Source organism: Argiope bruennichi, chromosome 1 (genome assembly GCF_947563725.1).
Source record: "Argiope bruennichi chromosome 1, qqArgBrue1.1, whole genome shotgun sequence".
Taxonomy (NCBI): domain Eukaryota; kingdom Metazoa; phylum Arthropoda; class Arachnida; order Araneae; family Araneidae; genus Argiope; species Argiope bruennichi.
Genome location: NC_079151.1, coordinates 84,235,185 through 84,247,605, shown reverse-complemented (window position 1 = coordinate 84,247,605; position 12,421 = coordinate 84,235,185). Strand labels below are relative to the sequence as shown.

The following is a 12,421-nucleotide window of genomic DNA, read 5'->3' as shown; positions in this document are numbered from 1 at the left end:
TCAGATATTCTTTAAATTAATATAAACATTTTTTTTAATTAAATTACTCTCAGAATTTAATTCAAAATACCTCAAACTTCAAAAAAAATAACAATGATTGCAATAATATATTACGAAAAATGAAGTAATTAGTTGTACATCAACGAAACTTTTCCTACTTCTAGTCTAAAAATTACTCACGGCAAACTGGAGGATAAAGGCAGATTCATTTTCATCTAATATCTCATGAATTTGATTTCAGGCAAAATTAAAGCTTAAAAATCACTTTTTAGCCCCTAAGGTATTGAAGTTATTGAAAAATTTGAAATACAAAAGTTACTCTTATTAAGGGCTAATTTGGTTAATTTGATTTATTTTTCTGTCTTGATTATTAAGGAAGTTATAACGAAATAAAAATTTCAATCCCCCACTATTTCCACCCCCTCTGAATTAGATGACCCATTTACGAACTTATCTGAGGTTTCTAGATTTCTCGCAACATATTCCAAGCTGGTTAAAATCCAAACAAAATTACTGCAATTAGCAAATAAAGCGTTATTCGCATATTATATAACTTTGGAACGAAGGGTCGTTTTTAGGTTTTAGAGACCATGAGCTATGAAGATCTGCAGAAATTTTCCTTAACTCTTGTCCCGAGAACTATAGTGATAAGTAGTTTTCCTATAGGAATCTAGTTCATAATTTTCAACGCGCTTTTTGGAAAGTAATTTTCGCTCATGAAACACATTTTGGTGGGTAGATTTGAAATTCTGGTTTTTAAACAATGAGATAACGTTAACAAGAATAAGTCTCAAACGGTTCTCTTGAAATAAGCAATTAAAAAAATGAAACTTTGCGGTTTCGGGTGTTATTTGAACGGGAAAGCTAACCACAGGCAATTGATACGTCTTGTTCGTTGAAACTCGAAAACTAAAGCGAAAATTCTTCGCATCCTACAAATCTTGGCCTTGTCACTTGAAAGATTACAAATAAAATTAACAAATTTTAGATACCGAGAAATCTTGGTATATATAATGCGATCTTTTTAAAATAGGTACACACATAAAAAGGAAATGCATCTAGCAATAATTCAGTTACGCGATTCTTTTCAATGTCATTGTTACATTAATTCAGATGAAATAACGAAAATTCTAATATTGAAAAAAAAAATGGATAAACATAAAATAATTAATTAGTTATATAGAGAAACTACAGCTGATTCTTTCGAAGATGTAGATGTTATTAATTTATTTAAAAAAACTGAAATTATACTGAAAAAAAAAGGGAGAGAATAGATTCTCAATTTAAACAAATAAAACCCCATTTTTATGTTGTTTGGGGAAAAAATGTTACGAATAACGTAAAAGTAAGAAAATGCTCTATCTTTTCTTTAATCACGTGTCGAGAAACTTTTTTATATTTATAAATAAACAATGAAATAATTCATTATACGAGGCTTTTAAAAATTACTTTCAACGCGATATTAATAATTTGAAACGAGAAGATTAAGTATAAACTGGTAATTAAATTTAAACTGGTAATTAATTTAAAAAGAATTACTATTTTATACTGAATTAAACTTTGTTATGATTTAAGCATTAGTTGACAAATTATTTTTATTCAATCGGCCAAACTATTTTGTATTTTCATATCGCATATTTTATAATTTGTGATATATATCGTTTCGACACAAAAGATAAATTTGTTATCAAAAAAAAAAGTAAATTATTTTTCTTAAAACCTGAGCAGATGAACACTTAAGTTATATCATCCGCATAGATTTAAAACAGTTACAAGGAATAGTAAGTACAAGGAAAAATAAAATAGTTAATATGTTTTTTTTTCATTTTAAAATATAATTTCTAATACTCAAATTATTTATCAGTGTATTGTCAATATGCAATATATAAGGCACAGATATTGAATTAATGATTTCTTTTTTTAATAGAATTGACATTTTTAAAGAACACATTAACTCGTTTTTCTTTTTCTTCCGACTTGGCCCTTTATTGCAATATATCGATGATGCTGGAAAAATAAAGAGGCTAAACTCAAAGTCAGTATTTATTTTACTCGTAGAATGACGCATCTGGGCGTATTATTTCAAAGCATCCTTCGGATTGCTTTGGAATGTATAATCTCCATTATAATCTAAAACAACTATGAAAACGAATTAATTTAATTTATTAGATATATATATCAAGAAAAATCAATAATAACAAATTAGACATTTAATGTTATTTTTGAAAACTTTTACCAAAACTTGAAAAGTGTTTAACAGATATTGCAATTATCTATATCAGAATTACTTATGTATAATAATGTATATTGGATGCATATTGGAATTTCTTGGTTTTGAAATGATTTGGTATAAATAATAAAAAATCTGAAGTATAAAATATCCAAACCAGGATTTTTTTTAACTCGGTACTCGATGTTTAATAGATCAAACTACCTCATTTCAGTAATAAGAAAACTAATAATTGCTTAAATAGCTATTATTTTTTTTTTATTTTATAGCTTTCAATTCAATTATTTTTCAGAAAATTGAAGCTTCTTATCTGAATATTATTGCGATAACAATAATAGAAAAAAATTTACTTTCAAAGCTTAAAATTGTATAATTAGCTTCCAAAATAGATTTACTTAATGCTTATATTAAAAAAAGTTGATATCTAAAGTTGACACTTTAAGTTGATAAAAGTTGATAGATCGAAATTTATATCTATAAATAATACGTTCATCAACGGACATCAAAACTTAACTTAGTCCTAATAAAAGGGCTCTTTTTTTTCCAATTTTATATTTTTAAAATTAGTTTTTTAATTAAAAAAAACATACTGGACACATACAAAAACATGGTGATAAAAAATTACACTGATATCACAGATAGCATTTTCAAAAATACATTATGTTTATTTATTACAAATTCAATGTTAAACATAGCAAAAGTCCTTGATTAATCAAAAAGACTTCAAAACGGAAAAACAAAAGGGTGTAATTCAAAAGTAATTTAAAATTCCTTTGTTTTTCTCTACACAAAATATATAAATTAGCTTCATAATTATATTTTTAATTATCATAAAATATTCGTCAAATACATATTTTGGATGTATGTATTGAATACCCTAAACGTGACTAATTTATTACTAGATTATGATAGCATGATCTATTTATTTTAATGAAATATTACCTTTAACTTACAGTAAACTGAACGAGGGGAAAAGGAAAAAAAAAAAAAAGCAAATTTAACGGAGAAAGTGTTATCAGAAACTTATGTTCATTATCGCATTTGATGAGCAATTTGCATGGTCCCCTAAGTGATGATTGTTTCCCTAGGATCGCTCTAAAAGCTGTCTTCTGCCTTCATTCCCAAGCATAAGTGAGTGTTCGTTATCTCTCTTCTCCAGTTAAAAAGTATGGTCAACTTTCCTACACGGAAAGTATGCTTTCTGTTGCAAAGTAATCTCTTTTTGAGATACCGAATGTCATATTCTCCCTTACCTTCACACAGACTGAAGACATTCAATCACCGGTTCTGGGTTCAGCTGGCATCCCCTCCTCCGGCATGGAGCGGCTCTTCTTCTTGACCGAATGTCATCTTTTCTCCCTTTCAGGATGGACAATCTCGGTTCAGAGGCACCGAATACCACGCTGCATTTGCATCCGTTCCCCGGCATCGCGCGGGGATATTTACAGGGTTATGGATTCCTGTCTTTTTCCCATTCACGTTCTGCGGATCACGTGATATCGTCTCCCGCAGCGCCATCTGGGAGCGAGTTATGGAAGGAGGTTCTTGCCAAATCGAATTCTTCCGAACGATTGGTTCGGTTTTATTCAGCCGGCTGGGAAAGATTTTCAGGTTTCTAGTTCTTCGGAGTGTGCAAGGTTGCCTTTTTTCCGTATTGTCGGTTTTTCTTTCTTTAGGAGTCTACAAATATAAAGGGAGGAGTGGAACCTTCTGGCGTCGTGCCTTCGATTTCGAAGATTTCGTGGACTGCATATTTCGTATGATTTTTCTGTAACAGATACCACAATTATAGTGATAACCGTTTATGGACAAGAATCAATTCACTCAATTGAATTTTTATCAGGAAATCTGCTTTCAGTAATCTTTAAAATAAAGTAAAATAAATAGATAAAGGAGATTCGAATTTCTATTTCGAATAATTCCTGCATTATTTATTTAATTTTAATATATCTATAAAATTTGCCCTTAATTATATCGCCGAAATAAATTTCATATTGAAAAATAGTCTTAATATCTTTGCAGTATTATAAGCAAATTCAGAAATTAAATCAATAAAGCAATATTATTATTCTTTATTAACTTTATTAACTTTTTTTAAACAGTAGAAATATTCTTTATTAATTTATTAAAATTATCGAAAAATTGCTGGGAAATAAAATTAATATAACAGGGAAGTATATTTTTAAAATTTTTTAAAGTAGTATAAAAATGAATTTCGTGTAATAATATGCTCCAAAATGACTGACGAAAACTTTAAAGTTTCTATAAGTTTTCAATTAACTAATTTTCTAATTAAAATTCTGAAAAAATACCCATTTTCGTAATAAAAAAAAAGAGAAAAGAATAGATGGCGAATTTAGCAGTTTTAAACTCAAAAATTTGGCAGTGAAAAATCTTGAATAACTTTTTTCATTATATATATCATATCACATCACGAAATCACAGTGCATAGGCAGTATGTCTTCCAATGAATACAGAAGCCGTTATGGCCTTGGTAAGGTCGCTGGGCTGACGTCTGCGAGGTCAGAAGAAAAGTAATAATCAGCTGGAATGGTCCATCTGAAACTATCTTCCACACTCTGTAATAAAAGTGTGATACGGTATTGAATATCATGAACGCTCACATTTTTATTTCCAGAATCCCACAAATGAGTATTTTGACTTCATAGAAAAGTGAAGAAACACAGCTATATCTTCTGGACGCCTTTTTTTCGACCGATTGAAATCTGAATTCATTACGGAATATACTTTCTTGTAACAAGATCACATAACAAATCTCATTTATTTGAGTCGCTGCGTTTTTTACTTTCTCGTATACGTAGTATAAAGAAAGTGCAGTAATCTGCGAAATACTCGAACATGACATTTTTGTTGAATCTCCACTTTTTAGACCTCCTGGTGTTCGAAAAACACATTTTTAGAAAACGTGCGTCTGTCTGTCTGTGACAAAGATATATGAAAAACACTTTGAGCTAGACATTTGAAATTTAGATACGGTATTTACACCAAATTTGCAGATTTCAATTAAATTTTGAGTAAAATCTGTTCACGATCAGTCCATCTGTCCAGATGTTTGAATATAAGTTAACACGATAATTACGATACGAAGAGAGCTACTCGATGGATAAAATTCGGTACACATATTTAGAATCTATAGTGTAGATACATGTCAAATTTTGAACCAAATTCAACTATGGGTTTACTGTCTGTCGGTCTGTACTTTCAGAACCATTTAAATGCAATAATTCAAAAACTCAATGATTTAAATATATCAAATTTGGAATGGAATTTTATGACTATAAGTACAGTTTTGTTGCAAATTTTTGTTTCAATCAGTTGAAAAAAACATGCCTAAAACACAAATTCAATTTTTGAATAATATCAACTCATGTCAGGCATAAATCGCTGAACAATTTGCCAAGAAGCACATGATAGATTCAGTAAAAATGCTAAAATCGCGCCAAAAGTTAATATTTCGTAATTATTGTACGCCGATGCCATGCAAGGCGTTCTTTGGCGTGACAAGTTTATTAAAGAGTACACGAGAAAGTTTTCGAGACACCATTCGGCTGGTTAATTATTGCCTTTACAAGCATGTAAGTATAAACTAATAAACGATCAATCCTTCAACGGATTTGATTCAAAATTTAATAACAATTTTATTGTTAAAATTCTGAATCGAAATTTATCCCATTATCTCATTACGTTTTGTAGTATCATGTTCACCTGCACTCAGAGAGGTAAGTCAAATTCAATTTTCAAATCTAACTCTCCGACCCGCCCGAAGGCACACGGATTTAAACCATAAAACTGAATGACCGGACCGTCGCAACAGCAACATTGGCGGGAACTGTGGTTGAGTGCTAAGGGCCGTCACCGGCCGCGATACAACCCTCCCCGAAGGAAGTACTTCCCGTCATCGATGGGAGGAGTCAGATCCCCCACCTATTAGTGTACCCTCCAGGGTGGCGAGATCCAACCACCATGCCGGAATCATCTCATCCTCATTTCGAGGTGCCCTCCCGGGGGTCCACTCAGAGAGGTAAACAAACTTCCTGTGAATGGATGCCATTCAAAAGTTGATAAAAACTTACATTTACTTTAGTGTAAAGAGAGCATATCAAATTATCATCAGTCATCTGAAAGAGTTTTAGAGCTGCCAAAGCGAAGGATAGACAGACGGACAAATGATTATTGTTCCAAGAATAGGTTTTACGAACTTAGAGAGGTGAAATGTGGAGATTGTCAGAATCTCATTTTTTTTTTTTGACAAATGAAATACTTTCTTGTACATGAAGAAAACATATACGATGATACGCGATATTTACTAACACACACACACACACATACATGAAATTACAGGACCGCGGTGGCCTGGTGGTAAGGTCTCGGCTTTGGAACCGGAGGGTTTCAGGTGAGTGACCCGATTCCACCGAAGAGCCGTAGTGTAAGGGGGTGTGTTGCACGTTAAATCCGTCATGACCAAACGTCCTCCCGCTGGTGTGGTGTGGAGTGGAGAGGGGGTGCCAGCTCAGGTGTCGTCCTCGTCATCTGACCGTGGTTCAAAATTACGAGGTCCGTCACAAAATAGCCATAGTGTTGCTTCAAACGGGACGTTAATATAACGAAAACGGAACGAAATACATAAAATTACCAAATATAGAAACTAATATACTTTTTTATACCCTTTTTTTAAAGAAAACTATAATAATATGAAATCAAAATTTATTTAATAGCAAATTTTCACAATATTTTTATTTGCTTGTTTCATAACCAATACATAAGATGTGTTTTTTGCTGTTCTATGTTTATTGAAGTAAAGAGTGGTTTGATGCTATAACATTTAAACTATCGTCAAGTTTAATTAAGGATATAGGGAAACATTAAAAAAAAAAGAAAAAAAAAAGAAGATATCAATTACTTTGGGACAATATTTCGTAAAATCAATCATAGTATAATATTTCATGTATGATAATTGTAGAATTTTTAAAGGATGAAACATTACCTTTCAAAAATTCGAAAAAATTATGAAAAATTCAAATGATAATTAATATGAAATCTTCATTTCTTTCTCGTATTACGAAGATTTGCACAATTGTAAAATAACAAATATAAACAAATTCCTTATTTTGTTGTTACTTATGACACTTTGCAAGCCCGCTTACAGATCTGTCAGCGATTTAAGTCGAGTGAGCGTCTCTTGTTTTTTCAGTAACGCCAACTAGGGCCAAGAGTACGACTTAGCTACTTCATGCGTCACATTCGCTTGCACAACCCCTTTTTACAGGAGGGCACATTCACACACCTCACAGATAGAACACAAAAGAAGAGCAACCATGCCCGAACCGGGACTCGAACGTGGAACACCCAGAGCACGGGAAAGACACGTTACCCCTATGCCTGGACGCAAGCCTTATTTTGTATTAAGGAATTGCAAAACACATTGAGAAATTATTAATCGAAATTTAAGCAAAAAATATGCACTAGTTTCGAATTTATGATGTTTTTTGCAAAATATTACAAAATTGAGAAAATAGTATTTAAATATGCAAATATGATATTAAAATGTATATTATGAAAATTATAAAAATTATTGTATTTTCACAAAGAGTGATCGCAGAAATAAAATTCAGGCAGATTTATAAAGAATGTTGTTCAAAATTAAGTTATAGAATAGAAATGTTTCCAATCTAGTTACATATTTTAAGGCAAACCAATATTTCAACTACACTGCACCAGACAGAATTTACTAATTTAAGTAGCTTAATTCCGTCTGGAGTTAAAATTTATATAAATTTTGTCTGTAGAATTGATTCTTATAAAAATGACAAGTAAAGGACAAAGCTTCTTCTAGAGACCAATTAAAATTTTTTAGATATCATTATTAAGTATGCCATGAAAATATAAAGTCTAAGTCAAAGAACCAAGTTAATTAATAGAATTAAATCTGAATGATATTTAAATAAATTGAAATTTGATATATAGTTTCGCTAATTAGTATCATTAAGGTTAAAAACAGATTAATTAGCAAATACATTATTAACCAGATTAATTATATGAATAATCTAAAGAACCAAATTAATTAGCAAAATTTATTATAGTACATTTTAAAAATGGAAGCAGGTTCATATGTAGATTTTTTCTAATTAGTTTCAATGATGTAATACAAATCCACTTTAAAAAATCTTGCAGATCAAATTCCATAGATGATTAGAGATAAATTGAATGAGGGAGATACTTGAATCTTTTAGTGAAAATTGTCGATCGAAATAATTCATGGAACTTACTTCAGTTTTTGTTCACTTTAGTGGTGGTAATCTTAACGCTGTCTCGAATTTTAATTTTGTTGTTTTATCATCTGAAATCTTTTGAAATAATTGGACCACGAGAAGGAGACAAGAGAAGGAATTATTTTCCTGTTATCTTTTATAGACTTTGGAAGAATTTAAATAAAAACCGATCTTACAATTTTCACAACTGGGATCAGCTGGAATATTTAAACTTAGTAGATACGCCGATTAAATAAAGAAGATATAAAAACTGAACCGGCATTCGTTTTTATTTTCTCGTATTCGAAGTGTAAAGAAAGTGTAACCTCGTCCAAAAATTCGAATTCCACATTTTGACAAATCTTCTTTATCCTACCTTCCCGAGTTCCGAGTTTTTAGCATTATTTTTATTTGTGTGACGTTTGTCCGTTAGTCTATCTGTCTATGAGCATGATAATTTAAAAAACGCTTTGAGCTAGACGGAAGGAATTTGGTATATGGACTTTAAATTAAATGACAAATTTCTTTCAAATGTTGAGCAAAATCCAATTAGCGGAAGCCTGTTTGTGTAAAGTAAGTGCAAGAGAATTCGATAACTCAAAAAAATGAGATAAGTTAAATTGATAATTTTCAGTACACAGGTTTAGCATCTAAAACATAGATTCCCAAGCAGCAAAAGATCGTTGGCCAACCATTGGCCAAGCATCGCCCCACGGAACGAGCGAGATTGGGGCGAGATCGGAGGCGATCTCGCCCCGACATTGGTCATGTCCCCCGGCGGTTCGCCGCGCGATGGCCGCCCCGACTTGTTTTCGACGAATTTGCCGATCCTTTGGCGACTTGTTATTATCACGGGCGACGTTATACCAAGCATTTCGCGACCTGTTTTATCAATGGGCGACCCAATACCAATCATTTCCCGACGTGTTTTAACAATCGGCGACCCAATACCAATCATTTCCCCATGTGTTTTAACAATCGGCGACCCAATACCAATCATTTCCCCATGTGTTTTAACAATCGGCGACCCAATACCAATCATTTCCCCATGTATTTTAGCAATGGGCAACCAAATGCCAATCAATAGGCAATTTATTTCTGAACACTTGCTGGTGTCAAATTGAAATATTAGTTTAATGGTTATTCAATTTTCTCAAACTCTAGAAACTAGTGTCATAATATTTAAAACTATCATACTTTCAAAATTTTGTATAGTTTACTTTTCTTTTTTACCTATTAATAATAGTGTTTGTTATTTATTTTGATAAATTTAAAATTCCATAAAATACTTGCTTTTGATAAAAATTCATGGAAAATGTCATTCTAATAATTCTTCCAATTTTTTTTAACTATTATTATAGCATAGATTTTACCACAACCTTACCCTATAAAATGTTTAAATGACATTTTTTTTACTGCTCTTTAAAAAAATAAACAAATGTTAAAATTATCTGAAATAATTTTAAATTTGATCCCCTGAACATCTATCTACATATAAGATTTATTTCCTTCATTGATATTTCCTGTTTATTTTCATTGTTTAATGCATGGGAAGAAATGTTAACATAATCATAGTTTCAATTACATAATTAATCAGAATGATTTTAACTGATATTAGAAATTTAAAAGTAGGTGTATTACATATATTGCCTATATCATCTGTTTTTAAAAGCTATTTTAAATTCGAAATAGAAAAATATATAATTCTTATTAAAAAAATATTTTTTTTTACTATACACACTTTTATATTACTTAATGTGAGTAATCAACAAATAATTCCTAAAGAATAATGAATAAAACACAAATTCCTATTTTAACACCCTAAAATTTAATGCATTGATTAAAAATAGTTTAAAACACTAAATTATATAATTCCTATTATATGTTTCTTCAATAGAAAATATTTTACAAGCACAAATTATTAAGTTACTTCAAATTTCTAATATTTTCATAATTTATGTTTAGTGAGGTTTAGATTCTTAGCAAAATAACCAAATTTGATCTATGTTAAACCCCGAATATTTCACAAATATGTTTCATAAAAATTCCATATACAAAAATGTAAGGCTTCTTTCAATTTTACTGATTCTATTTACTATTGACTTTACAAAATTACTTCATGAAGAAATTTTATACCTCATTATAAATTTTAGTGTTAGCTAATGTCCAATAGATAACATTTTACAAGCACAAAATAATAATTTACTTCAAATTTCTAATATTTTTTTTATTATCTATGATTAGTTTGGTTTTATGGCACAAGAATTAAATTTGATCTTTGATTAACACTGAATATTTCTCAAAAATTCCATACACAAAAATGCAGCACTTCTTTCAATTCTACAAAATTCCTTATATTTACTATTAACATGCAAAGTTACTTCAAGTTGTAGAAATTTTACACATTATAAATGTTAGTGTCAGTTGATGTCCAACATACAACATTTTACAAGCACAAATTAATAATTTACTTCAAATTTCTAATATTTTCTTGATCTATATTTAGTTGTTTGGTTTTGTAGCACAAGAACCAAATTTAATTAATGATTAACACTGAATATTTCACAAAAATTCCATACCCAAACATGGAACACTTCTTCCCATTATAGGAAATTTTATTTACTATTAATTTACAGAGTTACTTCATATTGCATTAATTTTAAACCTCATTATAAATGTTAGTGTATTCAATAAACAACAATTTACAAGCACAAACTTACTTCTTATTTAATAACTTACTTCAAATTTCTAATATTTTCATAATTTATGTTTAGTGAGGTTTAGATTTGTGTCAAAATAACCAAATTTGATCTATGATTAACTCTGAATATTTGAAAAATATGTTTCACAATAATTCCATGCACAAAAATACAACACTTCTTTCACTTATACGAAATCTTATTTATTATTAACTTACAAAGTTACTTTATAGTGTAGAAATTTTATACCTCATTACAAATGTTAGTGTTAGCTAATGTCCAATTGATAACATTTTACAAGCACAAATTAACAATTTACTTCAAATTTCTAATTTTTTTAAATCTATTAGTTTGGTTTTGTTTCATGGCACAAGAACCAAATTTGATCTATGATTAACTCTGAATATTTCACAAAAACTCCATACCTAAAAATGTAAACACTACTTTCAATTATACAAAATTTCTTTAGATAAATATTTTTTTAATTATTATTTTCTCCTCTTTATTTTTAGGAGAAAAGAAAAACAACTATGCAAAACAATTTATTTACAAAGACCTTCATTAAATAATATTTTAGAAATACAAAGTAAAATAATAATTTACTTGAAATTTTTTACTGAATTTTCTGTAATGACTTATACACCCAAGCAAAATCCTGAAACTATGACTTATAATTTACAAGAATAAATAATATTGACACAAAGTCATTTATAAAAAATTTATTTAAACTTTATTTATTATGTAATACTTGAAGAGTTTGAAATTTCTAAAAATCCACACACATTTATATAAATATTATATATATATGTATAACTGAATCTTCAGTTACATATAAAGAGAATTATACATTTATTTATACATTTCATTTTTCCTTTTTGATTACATTTGATGAACCTAGAAAACAATTATAATAGTAATTGAGATTCCGCTTCATTTAAAAGTACAAATAAAACATTTGTTGACAATTGGAGATGAGTAATTAACAAGCGAAAGTATTATAGAACTTCATAAGCATAATATTTTTGTTCTGATACTGGACTGTGTAAGCAAACTTTATAATAATGTTTAGGATAATAAAGAAAAAAAAAAAACTCAAACTAATGGGAGTAAAATTTATGTTACTGTTTTATGAAATGTGAAATAATTTGAAATTATTCATATAAGAGTACTCAAAAGTGCCTGCATAATCTCAAATTTTAAAGAAAGTTTAAAATAAATACATT

The 12,421-nt window shown here is 29.5% G+C and overlaps 1 protein-coding gene across 1 annotated transcript in view; it reads right to left on the bottom strand.

The window, feature by feature from the left end:
• Nucleotides 1–3,655, bottom strand: part of LOC129969547 (chondroitin sulfate N-acetylgalactosaminyltransferase 2-like) — a 95,503-nt gene extending 91,848 nt beyond the window's left edge. Inside the window, exon 1 of the mRNA XM_056084171.1 lies at nt 3,484–3,655. Coding sequence (XP_055940146.1) covers nt 3,484–3,504 — 21 coding nt within the window. The 5' untranslated portion in view covers nt 3,505–3,655. The remainder of the gene's footprint in view (nt 1–3,483) is intronic.
• Between the last annotated feature and the right edge of the window lie 8,766 nt (nt 3,656–12,421).